This window comes from Cervus elaphus, chromosome 9 (assembly GCF_910594005.1).
Source record: "Cervus elaphus chromosome 9, mCerEla1.1, whole genome shotgun sequence".
Lineage (NCBI taxonomy): Eukaryota > Metazoa > Chordata > Mammalia > Artiodactyla > Cervidae > Cervus > Cervus elaphus.
In genome coordinates, this window is record NC_057823.1 from 49,272,939 (window position 1) to 49,288,729 (window position 15,791).

The 15,791-nt window shown below is 40.4% G+C and overlaps 1 protein-coding gene across 5 annotated transcripts in view; it reads right to left on the reverse strand.

Annotated features, from left to right (window-relative positions):
- TRPC7 (transient receptor potential cation channel subfamily C member 7) overlaps nt 1–14,511 on the reverse strand; it is a 139,932-nt gene extending 125,421 nt beyond the window's left edge. For 4 of the 5 annotated variants that reach the window (XM_043914009.1, XM_043914008.1, XM_043914007.1 and 1 more), the window contains exons 1-2: nt 14,220–14,511; nt 5,182–5,959 (exon numbers count right to left, since the gene is read on the reverse strand). In XM_043914009.1, the coding sequence (XP_043769944.1) occupies nt 5,182–5,959; nt 14,220–14,221 (780 nt within the window). In that variant the 5' untranslated portion in view covers nt 14,222–14,511. The remainder of the gene's footprint in view (nt 1–5,181; nt 5,960–14,219) is intronic. The other variant, XM_043914006.1, reaches the window with a different exon arrangement.
- Between the last annotated feature and the right edge of the window lie 1,280 nt (nt 14,512–15,791).

Below are 15,791 nucleotides of genomic sequence, written 5' to 3' on the forward strand. Positions count from 1 at the left end.
TCTTCAACAACAATGACAACCACTTGCTTTTAAGACCTGTAGCTTTCACAGCTTAAAAATATTTTCCCAAAGGAAAAGGAAACAATTTTCAAGTCATTTTCTGCCTGTTAAGCAGGAATTTGTTTATACTACCAGCCAAGCTTTCAGGCTTCAAGGAAATGTATTTCCCTAGGATGTTGGTCTATAAAATTTAAAAATATTAGAAACATTCAAAGCACATGAGAAACAGGTTCTACCGTAGGCTGGGGACAGTGGATTTGTTCACCTTTTGGTACTGCCTCAGATCTAGGGTAGGTCTTTACTCCAGCTCCCTGGCTCCAGACTCCAGGGTCCAAATGTGTTCCACAGTATCAATTCACTCCTTCCCCTCCTCTTCCCTCTTCCATTTCGATAGGTTTGCAAGCAGATTGCAAACTGTCATCTCAACATCTTTACCTTCCACAATGGATCTCACTAGAGATCGTAGCAGGTAGCAAATTGGTCTGATTTATCATTATTTGCATTTTTAATCTGTGGTATTTTAGGCCTGAAGAGTTTTTTTTATGGGTCTTAAAATGGCAACACAAACATTGATACATAATTCATTATCTATTTCTCATAATACATGTCGTTAACAACCCATCAACAAACAGAAAAATCATCAATGCTTTAAGCAAGATGAAATTACAGCTTTAGCTTTTTTGTCCCCCTACTCTTCTCCTCTGTGGTCTCTGAGAATAAACTGCTTGTCACTGAAGCAAAGTTTACAGCCTTGAAAAGCCTTCTCAGTTGGAGAAGGATGACCAAATCTTAAATACCTAGGGTAAAGTGTTTGTTGGGCTTCCACAGTTTCTTGACTTGTGAACATTGAGTACTTTTCCAATTTAAGCAAAAGGTGAGAAAACAAGAGGAATATCTCTAGTCCCCATTCTGCTTTCTCTTTCCTTCCAAAGCCCTAAACATCCCTCTACACTATTACCTAGGATGTTGGTCTATAAAATTTGTAGCACTTTATAGCTCTTTACTTGTAGCACTTTGTAGCATTTTGCTTCCTCATCCCCTTCCTATCCCCACTAGATGTTGCTGTGGGCATGACTCTTAAATTGGAAGAAAGGGGAACATCTATAATCTGTTTGAAACAACATCTCTGTGTATAAACAACTCATATAGACAATGCCCATGAATTTGACTGAAAAGACACCAGCATAATATAGGAGACCCTGAGCATTTTTGTTAGGGTGATAATCCAAGCAGGAAAAAACCAACAAGGCTAAGTCAAGAGCAGTGTAAAGACCTTGGTGGCAGAAGCTGTAGCTCAGCTGAGATAGGCAAATCTCTTACTACTCCATGCTAATCCAGGTACCTCTACACAGAGGCACTTCCATCAGGATGAAATACCTCTGAAAAGCCCATGCGATAGATTTCCCCTTCGTTTGTCTCCTACCATGTAGATAAATCAGTGAACCAAAATGTCATTTGTGGGTTGTGCCTCCCAGATGCCACATGTTCTGTACTGTGTGGATAAAACCAGGAAAACACTCTCTGCCCTCCAGGAGTTTCGTGGTCACTGACACCAGATGGTACAGCCTAGGATTGGTCTTCGGTTATTTAATGTGTTGAGTTTTATCCTTTCAGCCACCTTGGAGCCTTGAGAGCATCCCCATTTCTCCAGGTCCATCAGATACCTCTGTGAAATCTATAGGTGTTGGAAGAGTTTAAATCATTGACAAAAGTAATCACTTGCTTCATTGGTGAAACGATTATCCTTTTAGGGTTTCCTTTATTCAAATATTTATGGAGTGCTTTACTAGACCCTGATGCTGGGAGGGATTGGGGGCAGGAGGAGAAGGGGACGACAGAGGATTAGATGGTTGGATGGCATCACTGACTCGATGGGCATGAGTTTGAGTAAACTCTGGGAGTTGGTGATGGACAGGGAGGCCTGGCGTGCTGCGATTCATGGGGTCGCAAAGAGTTGGACACGACTGAGCGACTGAACTGAACTTACTAGATTACTAGGCACCATTCATGGCATTAGGAATGCCTCACTGGCCATGTCAAGTTTTGGTATCTTTCTAGACCCAAGAAGATTAGAAAGATATAAGAAAATATGTGCATAATTCCTACACTAAAAATATTGGCTTGCAGGCAGACATCTGACTCCAGCCAGAATTTACTGGAGACCTTGACATTGGCTATACTTCTTGCTAATGACTAAACTTTCTTCTGGTGATAAATTAAAAAGACTCTAGAAACAATAGCTTGGGCAACCAGATCCAGGTTTTCATGCATGCTATTTTCTAGTCAGGAAGAGTGACTCTTCCTGAGTGTTTTAGAGGATCTGGAGGATGACTTATGACATCTCCAGTGAGAACCTGAGAGCTTTTTCAAACCGTTGATGGCTTTGGGTCATCTCCATAACACATGGCCTCAGTCATCAGTGTATGGTCCGTCTAAAACGGAAGAGACTCCTGAAGAGTGCATTTTAGAACACATCAGTTGCTCTTTTTTCTTTTTTTGTGATTTGATTTCCCTCTTACTAATAAGCTGCTCTTTTCTCTGAGAGGATTCATGATGTCAGGAATGCATATACAAGGATAGCTGAATAAGTAATAAAGTTCTAAAGGAACGCTTATGTTAATTTATAAGGCACCATTTGTTGACAATCTGAAAGACATTATTTCAAACAAAGGTAACTTGGGGGATGTTAATAGCCATCAAATGTATTTATGATTGCTCTTATTCATTGCATTGTAGAGAAAATTTGTCATCATGTTAGTCATGTTCTTAATTGTACATGATTTTCACAATTTACTTGTTAAATCAAAATATCATAGTAGATGCTTTCAACAAACTTCCAGTTTTAGATATTGAATATACTAAAATATGCCAGACTTTGGGTTTTAGTAAAGAAAACAAATGGCTCAGATGTACTTCCAAGTGTTAGTCTAGCATCATTTTATTTAGTAAAGCTGGCATGCTCCCAGATTCCAGATAAGCAGAGAATTATGGTATTATCCATATAATCTGACCCCAAAAATTGAGTTGTTTTTTTTCTTGGGCAGAAAAATCTAAGTTAATTGTCTTAGCCATTTCTTTTAAATGCTTGTGTGAACTTAGTCTGAAGCCTAGGGAACAAGCAAAACTCCACTAAGCTTCCTTGGGACATCACTGACCTTATTGCTGGTAGATGGTTTATTGTACAGGAACAAGGATTTGAGAGGCAATAACTGCATTCCTTGGGAGCTTCTTCAGTTAATTTCCACATCTACATCTACCAAGTCTCTCTAGATGAGGGTATGTATGTTACAGGATTTATGGAAGTGGCTCCAGTTCAGTAGATGGATCCAAGATAATGGGACAGATGGAGTAAAATTAGTTTAATTACAGGATTTTTCATCTATTCATAATTTGCAGTGCCCCGCAGCTTCCTGTAGGCCTGGTTCTTCTGTGCCTGACTGTGAGTGATCCCGTTCCTACAGAAGGCTTCACTGGCCTCATGCATGCACAACTAAATTGTCCTTCTCTTCAGTCTCCGTGTCTCATACCCCAGATCCTCTAACTCACGTTACCTACCAGTCAAGTAAACGTCCAAAACCCTAGCTTTCATTTCAGTCTCCCAATCACAAACTTTCAGCGGCTCACCATTTCTAAGAGGATAATATCCAAACTGCTCAGCTTGACACACAGAGCCCTCTGAGATATGCCCACTCATCTCTTCAGCCTTCCCTCTGTGTGCCCCTAGAGGAAGTCTTTATTGTCATTACATGGAGCTTCTCATCGGTCCCCTGCCTGCTATGGGCCATTCTGGACCTTACCTCCACTTTCCTCCTCTGAATGCCTGTATGTCTCTTAGCACTGACTCAGTTCTTCCTGTTCATTAAAGCCCAGCTCAGTTCTGTTTCTTTTGAGATCTCTCTTAACAACATGGTCCATAGGGCCTCCTTTGCTGTGAGTAGGTTACCCACCCTTGGCCACCTAATTGCGTCCCAGGCAGGGGCAGCTCTTGCACTGACATCCTGTATGGACAATGAACTTTTTTCCTGCCAGTGCCATCTTGTGCCAGCTTCATCGTCCGCCCCACATGTGGCACTTTTCTGCTTGCTCCATGGCACCATAGGCTCTGACTGAATGACAGGATGAGAAATCTCTTTCAGTCACACCTCTGCATTGGAAGGTATCTTTCAGGTAGAAACAAATGAAACTCTGAGAAACACAATGTATGAACAAGGGCTTTGACTCATAACTTCCCAGAATGGCTAAAAGCTGGCTCTGGGGTCTAAGTACCTAGATTAGAACAATGGTTTTACCATTTATCTGCTTTATGATATGTCTCTACCTCTGTGCCCTCATATAAAATGGGCACAATAATGGTACCCATACCAATGGTCATTGAGGGGATTAAACAACATCATATAGGTAAGGAAGTTAGTGCTTCGCACATAGTATGTGTCCACTAAATATTCACTCTTAATTTATTACTAAACTGTTAAAAGAATTAGGTCCCAGTTTTCTCTTTCAGGAGGAGTGTCCATTGACAGTAAAAGTGCAGGACAACTATTGAATAATGAACTTTGGAGATGGGTCTCCATCCCTTGGGCTGACCTGGTAGTTCTAAGTATTCTCAGGGGGCTTGTCAAGGGCCCACCTACTGAGATGACAAGTCCAACTTTACAGAGAGAGTTTCACTTTCATTTTGGTGTACTGCCTCCTCAGCCCTTTGAGATAACTGTAAGCCTTTTTCAATTCAGCAAGCTATTGCTATTGACTCTAGGATCAACACAGTCCAGGATGGGTTAGAGATATGAACAAGACAAATGAAAACTGACAAATGTAAACTTGGTGAGACAATCGAGAAGTCCAAGACCTGGACTAGGAAACAACGAAAAGTATTGTGGACATTCCCTTTCCGAGCTGCCTGGGACCAAGCTGGGGCATTTACACAAGAACCACAGTGTAACCCTCCCTGCACCCTGCATGTCTCTTCACTGTATGGATTTGTGTTTGTCAATATGTCACCTAATGGGGCTGCTTTTCCATTGGGCCTATATCTGCCACAGGTTGAGGACGTTCCCTTCCTTCCCAGGGGCCTGAACAGGCAAGACCCTGAGTTAGATCGGAAGACAGCCCACGTGGCTCCTGGACACACCCGGAAGAGCCCACCGGGCCATCTGCTGGCAGGGTAGGACGTGGGAGAGTTACCTTGAATTCAGTCTCAATGTTGGCTAGTCTGGCTAGCTCGTTGCTGAGCTCCAGGGCGGTGAGGACTGGGTCTTCGCTGGACAGGGACAAGTACGCAGCGCTTGCCAGTCCCTTGTAGGCGTTCATGCGAGAGCGCGAGTGGCTGAAGGAGTCCTTCCGCTGCTTCTCGGTGCACTCGTTGCACTTGCAGAAGTAGTCGTGGGGCCGCTCGATGCGGGCGCCCTTGAGCAGGAGGATGTGCACGATCTCGTACTCCTGGCAGTGGGCTGCCAGGATGATGGGTGTGATGTCGTGGGAGAAGCGCGTGCCGTCCTCATCGTAAGCGTAGAAGTCGTCGTCGCGCAGCTCCTGCTCCAGCGGGCTGAGCGTCAGGCGCTGGCCCTGCGCGAAGGCTGGGTGGTTGAGGATGGCCTCCACGATGCGCACGTAGCCCTTGCTGATGGCCAGCAGCAGCGCGTCCCCCACCCGCGCCAGGTTCTCCTTCTTGAGCAGCAGCTCCGTGACCTCCAGGTGCTCGTTGCCCACGGCCAGCTGCAGCGCGTTCTGCCCCATGTAGTCCACGCAGTTGAAGTTGAGGGTCTTGGACTCCTCCAGCATTTTCCTGACCACCGGGATGTTGCCATACTCGGCTGAGTCCAGGAAGCGCTCCTCCTCCGGCGTCAGGCTGGTGCCCTTCTCGTTAAACATGTAGGCAGGACCCCTGATGGCCTGGCGGCGGCCCTTTTCCCTCAGTGTTGTGTGCCGGCGCTGCATGTTTTTGAAGGTGCTGCTCCCCAACCTGTGGGGTGACAAGGCAGAGATGCTAGTTACTCTCCTAGGATCCTACGGTTCCCCAGGGAGCAGAGCAAACAAACATCTTGGAGATGAAAAAAGAATGTCATAATTGGAATATTTTGAGAAGTTATGAAATGTTATTAGAAAGTATTGTCTTAGCACAGAGATGAACACAAACTGAATAACCTGAACTGTTCTTATACTAATGTAAGAGTATTGGCTTAGTCACCCGGAAGTCTATCCTCCTTCGGTGGAGAAGTGTCTAAAGAGCTGAAATGTGGGTTCAGGGCAAGCTAAGGGTGGAGGTGGAGAGGGTGGGGTCATGATGTGGCTGAAACAGGCTAACAACGGTTTTATTTCCATCTGAGCAAAATTGAGAATGTCACTTCACTTCTCTGTGCTTTAGTGCAGTGCATTTCTGTGCTTTTACCAATGTAACATGGATGACTGTGTGTGTGCCAAAAAGTCGACAGCAGGATTAAGTGCGGTAGCATGCTTGTAGAAAGTACTCAGTCCATGTTGGTCCCCTTCCACCTATTGGTGTGCCCACTTCTTCAGGGGTTCTGCCATAGCAATGGCCACCATGGATACTAAGGCCTTTGCTTCAGGTGTGTTACCCCAGCTGAGCTCCTGCGCCATGACAAAACTGCAGCAACACACAGGCGTGGCCACACCTCTGTTTCAGCCCAGTACTATATTGGGATGTGCCTTCTTCTCATCCCCATGAAGCCTGAGCACCTACCAAAGGTCATGGTGTTGCATGGAGTGGGCCTAGACTCATTGCTGCTTACTGATGCCACTGATGCAGCCTGCCTGAGGAAATTCAGCTATAGTTTCTGGGTTTTTATATGGATGGAGAAGCAGCTCAATTTATATGCTGGGTTTATTTCTAACGTGTTGTTCTTTCCCATGGTGGCATAGTGTAGACGTTAATGCAATACTATTAGTAGTAGTCAACATTTATTAAGCCCTTCTGATGTGCCAGGAACTGTACTGCTGCTGCTGCTGCTGCTAAGTCACTTCAGTCGTGTCCGACTCTGTGCAACCCCATAGATGTCAGCCCACCAGGCTCCTCCGTCCCTGGGATTCTCCAGGCAAGAACACTGGAGTGGGTTGCCATTTCCTTCTCCAAGAACTGTACTAAGAGGTTTATATACTTCATATATACTGCCTGTGGAATTTTTGTATAAACCCTATGATGTAGGTACTATTATTATCCTTAACTTGGATGATGATCTGGAGACAAGTGAGGCTGAGAGATAGGCTTTCAAGTTATGAATAGGCATCCTGGCTCCACCTTTTGCCAGCCTTATGACTCTGAACAAGTTACCTACTCTTTAGTTTGTCAGGGTTTTAAAATGGCAGACTGGAGAAAATAATAGCTGGATATCCCATCTCTAGTTCACCTTGGCTGCTTGAGCAGGTCCCCAGTTCAAGATGCTTTAACTGTAAAATAGAGAGCCTAGACCAGGTGTTCCCTAACTCTCTACAAACCTGAACCTCTCAAACTATTCTCCAGTTGGCCCTACCCATATTTTTTCATCTTCTCCCACTCATATTATTCAAATAATATTAGCATGGTTTGCATTTCAATAAGAAAGTTTCTGTTCTAAAGAGGACGTACTTGGGGATTGGTTTTGAACTATTTCCCATGTTCCCAATTGTCTTTTTGTTATTGGTCATGTCTCGATGCATTAAGAGTACTCAGTATTTCATTTAAGTCATCTGTAAAAGATAAAAATAATCACAGAGGATGGCTTTTAAATTATACTTAGTGTTTTGAGATAAAAAAAAATGTAGTGCCATTCAGTCTTGTGATTTTTAAAAATTTGGGCTCTATTTAGTTTTCTGCTAATTTTACCTTTTGACATGCTCTAGTTTTAGCTCTTTTGGGGGCCCCAAATCTGGTGGTAAGCAGAGACTTGAGGTCAGACTGTACTCTGATCGTGCTTAGGCCTGAGTCACACTTCTTGGGAGAATCTGCTAAACTGTTCAGTGGAACAGCTTCTTTATCTGCAAAAAAGTAAAAGGAATAGTGATGGGCAGCTCCCTCAGAAGGCAACTGTGGATGATAAATCCTGATGGAGTGCTCCTTGCTTCTTTAGGAAGATCTTTCTGAATTGCCATCCACTCTTGTAAAGTGCACATTGATAAAAGATTTCTGGGGAGAAGTTTCTCAAAATTCAACTTTATGAGCTCCTTCTTAGCTCATTTCTCTCAACAGTGCCATCATCCCAGGGAGAAAGGGTGCTTATTGATGCCAAAGCTAACTGTATATTGGGAGTACAAAAGAGATCTTCAGATAAGAGAGAAGGACTCACAAATTAGGCACAGGCATTTATTATTATAAGTTTTTCAGAAGGAGAGGCAATAACTGAGTTGAAAGCTAAGCAGTCACTTCAGTTGTGTCCCCAAAGGGCCTTATTTCAGATGATATGAATTCAGTTTCAAGGTCTGTTATCTGGGGACACACACGCAGGTGGGAGTTAAGCCCACAAAAGACTAAACCTCTTTCTTGTGGGATTTCTCAGCCTGTCCTCTGAGGAGGCTTCTCCCCTCTCCGGAGCACCTCTCTGGATGTGCCATCCCAACTCAACCCGAGAACGCACCCAGGAGCACCTGAGCAGTGTGTCAGAGATGTGACAGTAACTGTCTTAGAAGGAACCAGAGCTAGAGCTTGATTCCACATCACTTTTATGTTAGAAGTCTGCTCAGGTGGGAGAATAGGTCAGGCACCAAAGTCATGAGTACCAGGAATACACAACTGTTACACAGCAACAAGCCACAGAGAGATTAATTCAAAGGAAATATAATGGTACTGAACCAGGTCAGAGCAGAGAAACATCTCACAAGGAAAACAGAAGTACCCAATCTAAATTCAGAATCCATGTGGATGCCTACAAACCTAAAGAATGTTAAAGCATCATTTGTTAATCCCCCTCATTAAACAAACAAACATAAAAATCAAGGTATTAACATTTTCATTTTTAGGTGGAGAACCTGAGGTAGATGAAGCAAAAAGACTAAACTGTAGGGCACATAATTTCTGCACAAGAGTAGTGCATTATATAAACCCTAATGCTTCTATAATAATCATGTTTTATCAAAGGAAAAAAAATAAGTGTGGCTAGAATTTATCAGAAGTTAAAATGTCCTCTTCATTTGACATGCATTTTTCTGAATGACCTTGAAAGCAGACACTCAGATGTAGTAAGAAATAAACAAGCCTCTCCCATCCTTAAATCCCTCAGCTTTGAGATACATTTGGATGCTCAAAGAATTGTCAGTTATGCTCCTCTTCTTACAGAATCTGACATTGATGAAACGTTATGGCCCTTCAAATCATGTTTGCAGACAGGCATATAGTGGGACAGGCTACTCCATAAGATTGCTCTTAACATAAGGTTTTCATAGCAGACCCTGGAGCTCCGTGAATTGATTCTCATATTGATGGAGGCCTTTTAACCTCATTGGGAGTCCTTATTAGCTCCAACTTATGGTCTTTTAAAATATTTGTTTTATTTTTTTTCCAGCTTTATTAAGGTATAATTGATAAAACTGTAAGGTATTTAAAGTATACTTTGAGGTGATTTGGTATACATGTTTTGGTTAGAACATTTACATTCTATTCTCAGCAAATTTCGATTATATAATACAGTGTTATCAGCTATAGTTACCATGTTTTTATATTAGATATTCAGACCTTTTTCATCTTGTAACTGAAGTTTGTAACCATTTGTGTGTGTGTGTGCCTGCGTGTTCAGTCATGTCTGACTATTTGTGACCCTTTGGATTGTAGCCCACGAACATCCTCTGTCCATGGGATTTTTCAGGCAAGAATACTGGAGTAGATTGCTATTTTCTTCTCCAGAGGATCTTCCCAACCTAGGGACTGAACCTGCATCTGCTGTGGCTCCTATATAGGCAAATTCTTTACCCACTGAGCCATCAGGGAAGCCCTTTTACCAACCTCATTTCCCCCATTTAAGCATTTATATAACTCTGAAAATATTTAGCCACTGGATCCTTGCCATTTAATCTTGACCTTATAGATAATCAAGCTTTGGCCATATTTTTCACATGGGTTGGAAAGAATCCACAAAAGATGGTATGTCAGAAAGATAAAGTCATTTGATCCACAATAGCTTGTGGCCAAAGCTCACACTCATGAATCAGATGTGTTGCTCTGCTGGACTCAGAATCTTGTCAACTGAGCAAAATGATTCTCTTTAAAATGCAGTTAGCATTTGATTGCCCTTTCTTTAATATTTTTCTTAAAAATGAACTTTGAAAGCAAATGTCTTTTTATTTGCATATATTATTGAGATAACAAGTGATCAAATTCATCAAACACCTCAATTAAGATACTGTGTATCTTTTTCATTTTCCATAAATGCATACTTTGACATTTGATGTCATTGAGAAGGAGGATTTCAGTGGAAACAAAACCATATTTGAAAAGAGGACTGATTATTAAACTCCCTCTTGATCCCTTGGTTGCTATTTTTATCAAGCTACTCTTACAGATGCCTCAGCCAATCTGAAGGAAGCCAGATGTCAGTGATCCATAAAAAGTATGAATTCCACACCCTAAGTCCCACTGCAAAAGAGCATGACCACAGAGCCTTTTGGAGACAAGGACTGTGGTTAATTACTGATGAAGCAAAGGCCATACTTAATCAAAATGTCTTTTTAGAGATTTTTGTAGATTGCTACATGCACCATAGGTCTTTATAAAAATTATCCAAGCCTGAAAACAATTCAGTCTGTAACATTACACAATTAAACGTAGCACCAAACAATATCCTGGAGTCAGGTCATTCATCCAGGAAAACCTGGCTCTGGTCTGTGCATCCTCTCAAGTGTACATATTGTGAGTTTTACTTCAAAGCAACAGTGATGAAATAGTCAAGTGATTTCAAGTTTTCTCCTAAACCTCAGTTCTCTTACCAATAGAAAAGAAGTATTAAAATCTTAACTTATATGGGCCTCAAGATGAAAGTCATGATGAAAAATGTGATTCAGATGCCCTGGATACTATAAAGCCTTATACAAATGTCCATCAAAATAATGATGAGCACTTTATATATCAGTACGCTTAAGTAAATGATTATATTGGCTTACGTTTTACTCTACACTAATATGTAAAGCTTAACTATTTTTCTAAATGACTATAAAATAGCTCGACTTAACATACATTATACATTTGCTGTGTGCCAGACATGGTGCTAACTTTAAATTCACACCAATCATATGATAAGGTTGACTATTTTCCTTAATGACTAATTGTAATGATTAACACCTATTACACATTAATGACATTGCAGGCACCATGTTGAGAACTTCACATGAATTATTGCTTTAAATCCTCATAAACTATCTGATATACTTGCTATTGTCCTTCCCATTTAACAGAAGATAAAGTGAAGCTCAGGTAAAATAACCACTTTTGCCTACACAACTTGTGACATGAGGCTATGTAACTTGTGAGTGTAGACTCTTGTTAAGAGTCTAATCTGTCTGATTTCAAAGCATGTGCTTTTAGCTGATATGTCACTGCCATCCGTCTTACTCCTGCTTTTTTTTTATCCTGTTTCCTTAGACTGTAGAATTTCCCACTAGAGTGCAGGACCCATGAGGGCAGGGGAATTACTTGTTTATATGGTATATGTACCTGGCACCCAGTACCCCTCATGCTTGATATATGATGCATGGTCAAATACCTTAATTCTTAAATTCTTGAATTTGGGTTGGTTATTAAGGAAGATCAATAAAACAGAGGTGTTAATGTTTACTAGTATCCTCTTCCTTGTAAATACAGGAGCTACATAATCCTTTAACTACTATTTCTCATTTGTAACTGACAGCTTTTAAAATAAAGTATAAGTTCCAAAGGAAAACTGGTTTCCAGTTAGCTCCACTATAAATAATGACCCAGAAGTTGAAAGGTGAGACTGCTAGTATCAGAGGGTATATTAAGTCTTGTGGGTAACTGAGGCATTCCCACATCTTCAAAATAGTCCTAAAACTTTTAATTTATTTCCAAAAGCATGCAGTTTGTTTATAAGTATCATCTTCTTTATTTTATTAAAGTTGAAGTGAGGTAGTATATATAAATTACAGTGCTTAGTAATAATTGCATAATATTAACATTTTAGTTTAATACAGTTATAATAATTTTGGATCCAAAACATGCAAATTCCTACCTAAGCTAGTGAAAATAATTTGTAAAACACATATATTTTGAATAAAAAAGATATTCACTATTTACTCCATGAATGTATATTCATGAATGAATAAATAATGAATATCTTTTTTATTCACAAAAGAATGAATTCATATACCTTGCAATTCAGGTCCTATAGGAAAAAAGCAAAGTATCCTTATACTACTCAGTAGTGTACAAAGTACAAAGTGAAAGTCGCTCAGTTGTGTCCAACTCTTTGCGACCTCATGGACTATACAGTCCATAGAATTCTCCAGGCCAGAATACTGGGTGGGTAAGCTTTCCCTCCTCCAGGGGATCTTCTCAACCCAGGGATCGAACCCAGGTCTCCCACATTGCAGGTGGATTCTTTACCAGCTGAACTATCATTACAATACATTATATTGAGATATACTTTTTAAACACTTAAGCTAATGTGGGATTTTTTTTTCTCCCATTGCATCTTGGAGTGAAAACATTATCCAGTGTTCTTGAATGTTAGTAAATGATTTTATCAGCAGTTTTCACCAAATGACGTCATTTAGAAAAGCAGTTATTCTCAATATTTTCAAACTACCTTATACATTAGCCGTGCAAGTATAACTAGTGCTTTGTGTATGCTTCTTTGATTTTTCTTTTTATTTCCTTATTGGTCTACTAGGAATTAGGGAGTTGTGAAATAGCTATCTCATTGTGTATCGCACCAAGTAGAGCTGAAACAATAGGTTCTAATAGTTATGTACTTTTTTTCTTCCAAAGATTTGTCTTGGAATAAAATAGATATGTATATAACCTTTTAATTGTTTATTGACCTCTGTGACGAAAGAGTCTAAAATAAACATCTAGTACCACAAAATTAAGAAGAAGCCCTTAAATCATGAAATGCAAAGCTGAGAAAAGTAACATGCTGAATATTCATCTTGGAGTGGGCAGTGTTGATTGCTTTTCCTAAGCAAGAAATCCTCTCATCCAGGATACCATGCATGTGTAATTAGTCTCAATGAGGCTTCACATAGTTTTGAATTTTTTCTGGGTTAATTACTGCTTAAAGGAGTTAGTTAGTTTATATGCCCCTAAGCATAGGAGCAAGAGTATTTAGAAATAATTTTTTTTAAACTTCTAATCATGGCATAGAACCTTGGTAAATTGTTAAATAATTGAATCAGTGCATTGTTTAAAAGATCATAGAGGGTTTGAATCATATCCATAGTGAATATTCTGGATTTAATGTGAATTCATTCATAAATCTGATGTGTGCTTCGGAAATAGGACCCACCAGCAGGTGGCATTCTGAGGCAAAAATTCACTGAGTGCCACCAGACAGGGTCAATCATTATTGCCTCTTTCAAATCTACCCTAAATCCATTAAGCCTTTAAATCACAATTAATGGCAGTAGCATCCTGGTTATGTCTACTCAATCATACTTAAGTGAATTTATTATGCGACTTCAGACTTAAAGAGGGAGATGCTGAGTTCCACAGTTTCAAAGCTTGTGTCAAAGCCCTGCCAGATTACATCTCTTTTATTAAAAGCATATTTGTTATATTTAGATGGATGTCAAAAGCACACATTTTCAACAAAAAAAGGGAATAATACTAATCTCCTTCTTCTCACCTATAGTTCTTTAATAGTGGCAGCTTATTAGAATGTATCTTCTTTCTCCTCTTACCCCTGTATTTATATTAAGATAACCACAACCACCAAAAAATATCAAATTAAAACACTGTCAGTAGTGAAGTAGGAGGAGATGAGACAACACACATACTCTCTTCTGGGAATAAAACTGTACTCTAGCATAAAGAGACTGGGATGCCAGGATGAGTTGCCTATTTCTAAAAGGCTTTGTAAACTTAGACTTTCAATGAAAAGTAAAAAAAAACAACAACAACTCTACTAACCTAGCAAATAATAAAGACTGTAAATCCAGATTTACATCTAAAACCACAAGCAATGCACAAGAGGGAGCGGGCTAATAAATAAAAGTTTAATTCCATATTTCAGCGAGAAAACAACCTCTACTGGAAAAATCATTATGAAAGAATCATCATAGCTGCTTACATTGAGGGTGAAATACGCAGGCTTGTCCCTTCTCTAGATGACCGGAATCCGGTGTTGAGTCGCGGGAATCTGGCTCCCCATGGGTGGTAGCCGAATAGATGCCGCTCTCCGTGGTGCTGAAGTATGAAGCTGGTCGAGTGAGTGAAGTTGTGAGGATGTGAAAGCGCACTCCTCTGTCCTTTGTGTTGCAATAGTAAAAACTCGCCTTCCGTGGCAGACCCGCTTTACTGTTCTTTTTCTAGTCTGGGGGAAATTTCCCAGGGAACATGACGGAGAAGGATCCGTGTGTGAGACAGGCATGCGGTGTGGTGATGGGTTGTTACAGTCCCCACCCCCTCTCCCAATAGCTTTGAAAGGGAGGTAGCAACTCTGCCTTCCTACCACAGCTCCTTAGGATTTCTGCGTGCCCCCACTCAAGCTCCAGAGCAGTGCATAACACACTCACACACACACACACACACACGCACACACACACCCCTCTCAATTATATAAGGTAGCAGATTCTGGCTCCTGAAGCAGAATATTCATCTGTTAAATGAAAAATGAGGAATGAACTGGTTTTCTACCTGTTGTGTCTATGTGTGTTTACAGAGGGAAGGAGTTGAAAAGAAAACTAAAACTAGAGGAACCTTAAGAATAACAGAATTAGTTGAATAAGCTTTAAGGTCACACTCCACTTTGTCTTCTGTGAGCAGTGCATTCTCTAACTTTAACCTTTTGCTTCATGATCTTTCAGCATTGTCTAGTATCAGAAAGAGGTCAGTGATGTAGATCAAGTCTGATGCTAGTAAAAATGCTTAAAAAGGGTTAGCTTTCATTTGTAGCTTTCCACTTTTTGAAGGGAAATTCCTAATGCAAAACCCATTTCCCCACAGTCCCCACTGTCACCAGTTGCTGTGTTAACAAATGATCTATGATTCTTAAACACTAAGGTATTTTGATGGCCTCATTGGGGAGAAACCTCCTTAACTGAAATATTACCTGTGTAAAAGAAATACCAGGATTAGTCCCAGGATCTACCTGGGTCACTGAACAATAAATCAGAGTACTTATTCTTTGAAACCAACTCATGGTTGACAACTAACAGTCTAAATACTTAGGATTAAAGTGTTGGCTTTAATATATTTTGCACAATGTCATTCTAGGTTTATATGCAAATCAGTTACATTGGTTCATTAATGTGCTACTAGCTTTTTCTCTGCATATAACATGGTATGTGGGAAAAGACCCTGGAATTTTGATTCACTTATTAACTGTGTGACTTTCAGCATAATATTTAACCTCACTGAATCTCAGTCTTCTCATTTGTAAATGGTGGGTGAAAATGGGTAACAATGCTTTTTTTTTCCAAATGTGTGCATTTAAGAGATGCATAGTAAGTTTGAATGTTCTTCCTCCCTCCTTGTTCCAGAGAAGTTAAAGTAATGATCTAGTTAAAACTCTAAAAAGCTTGACAAGAAACTAATTTGATTCCTATAAGCCTCTTCACAAACTCTTCCTTGTTAATGATTGTGGTTTATTGAATGAAATACTATTTTAAAAAGAAATTTCCTCAACATTAAGATTTTATCT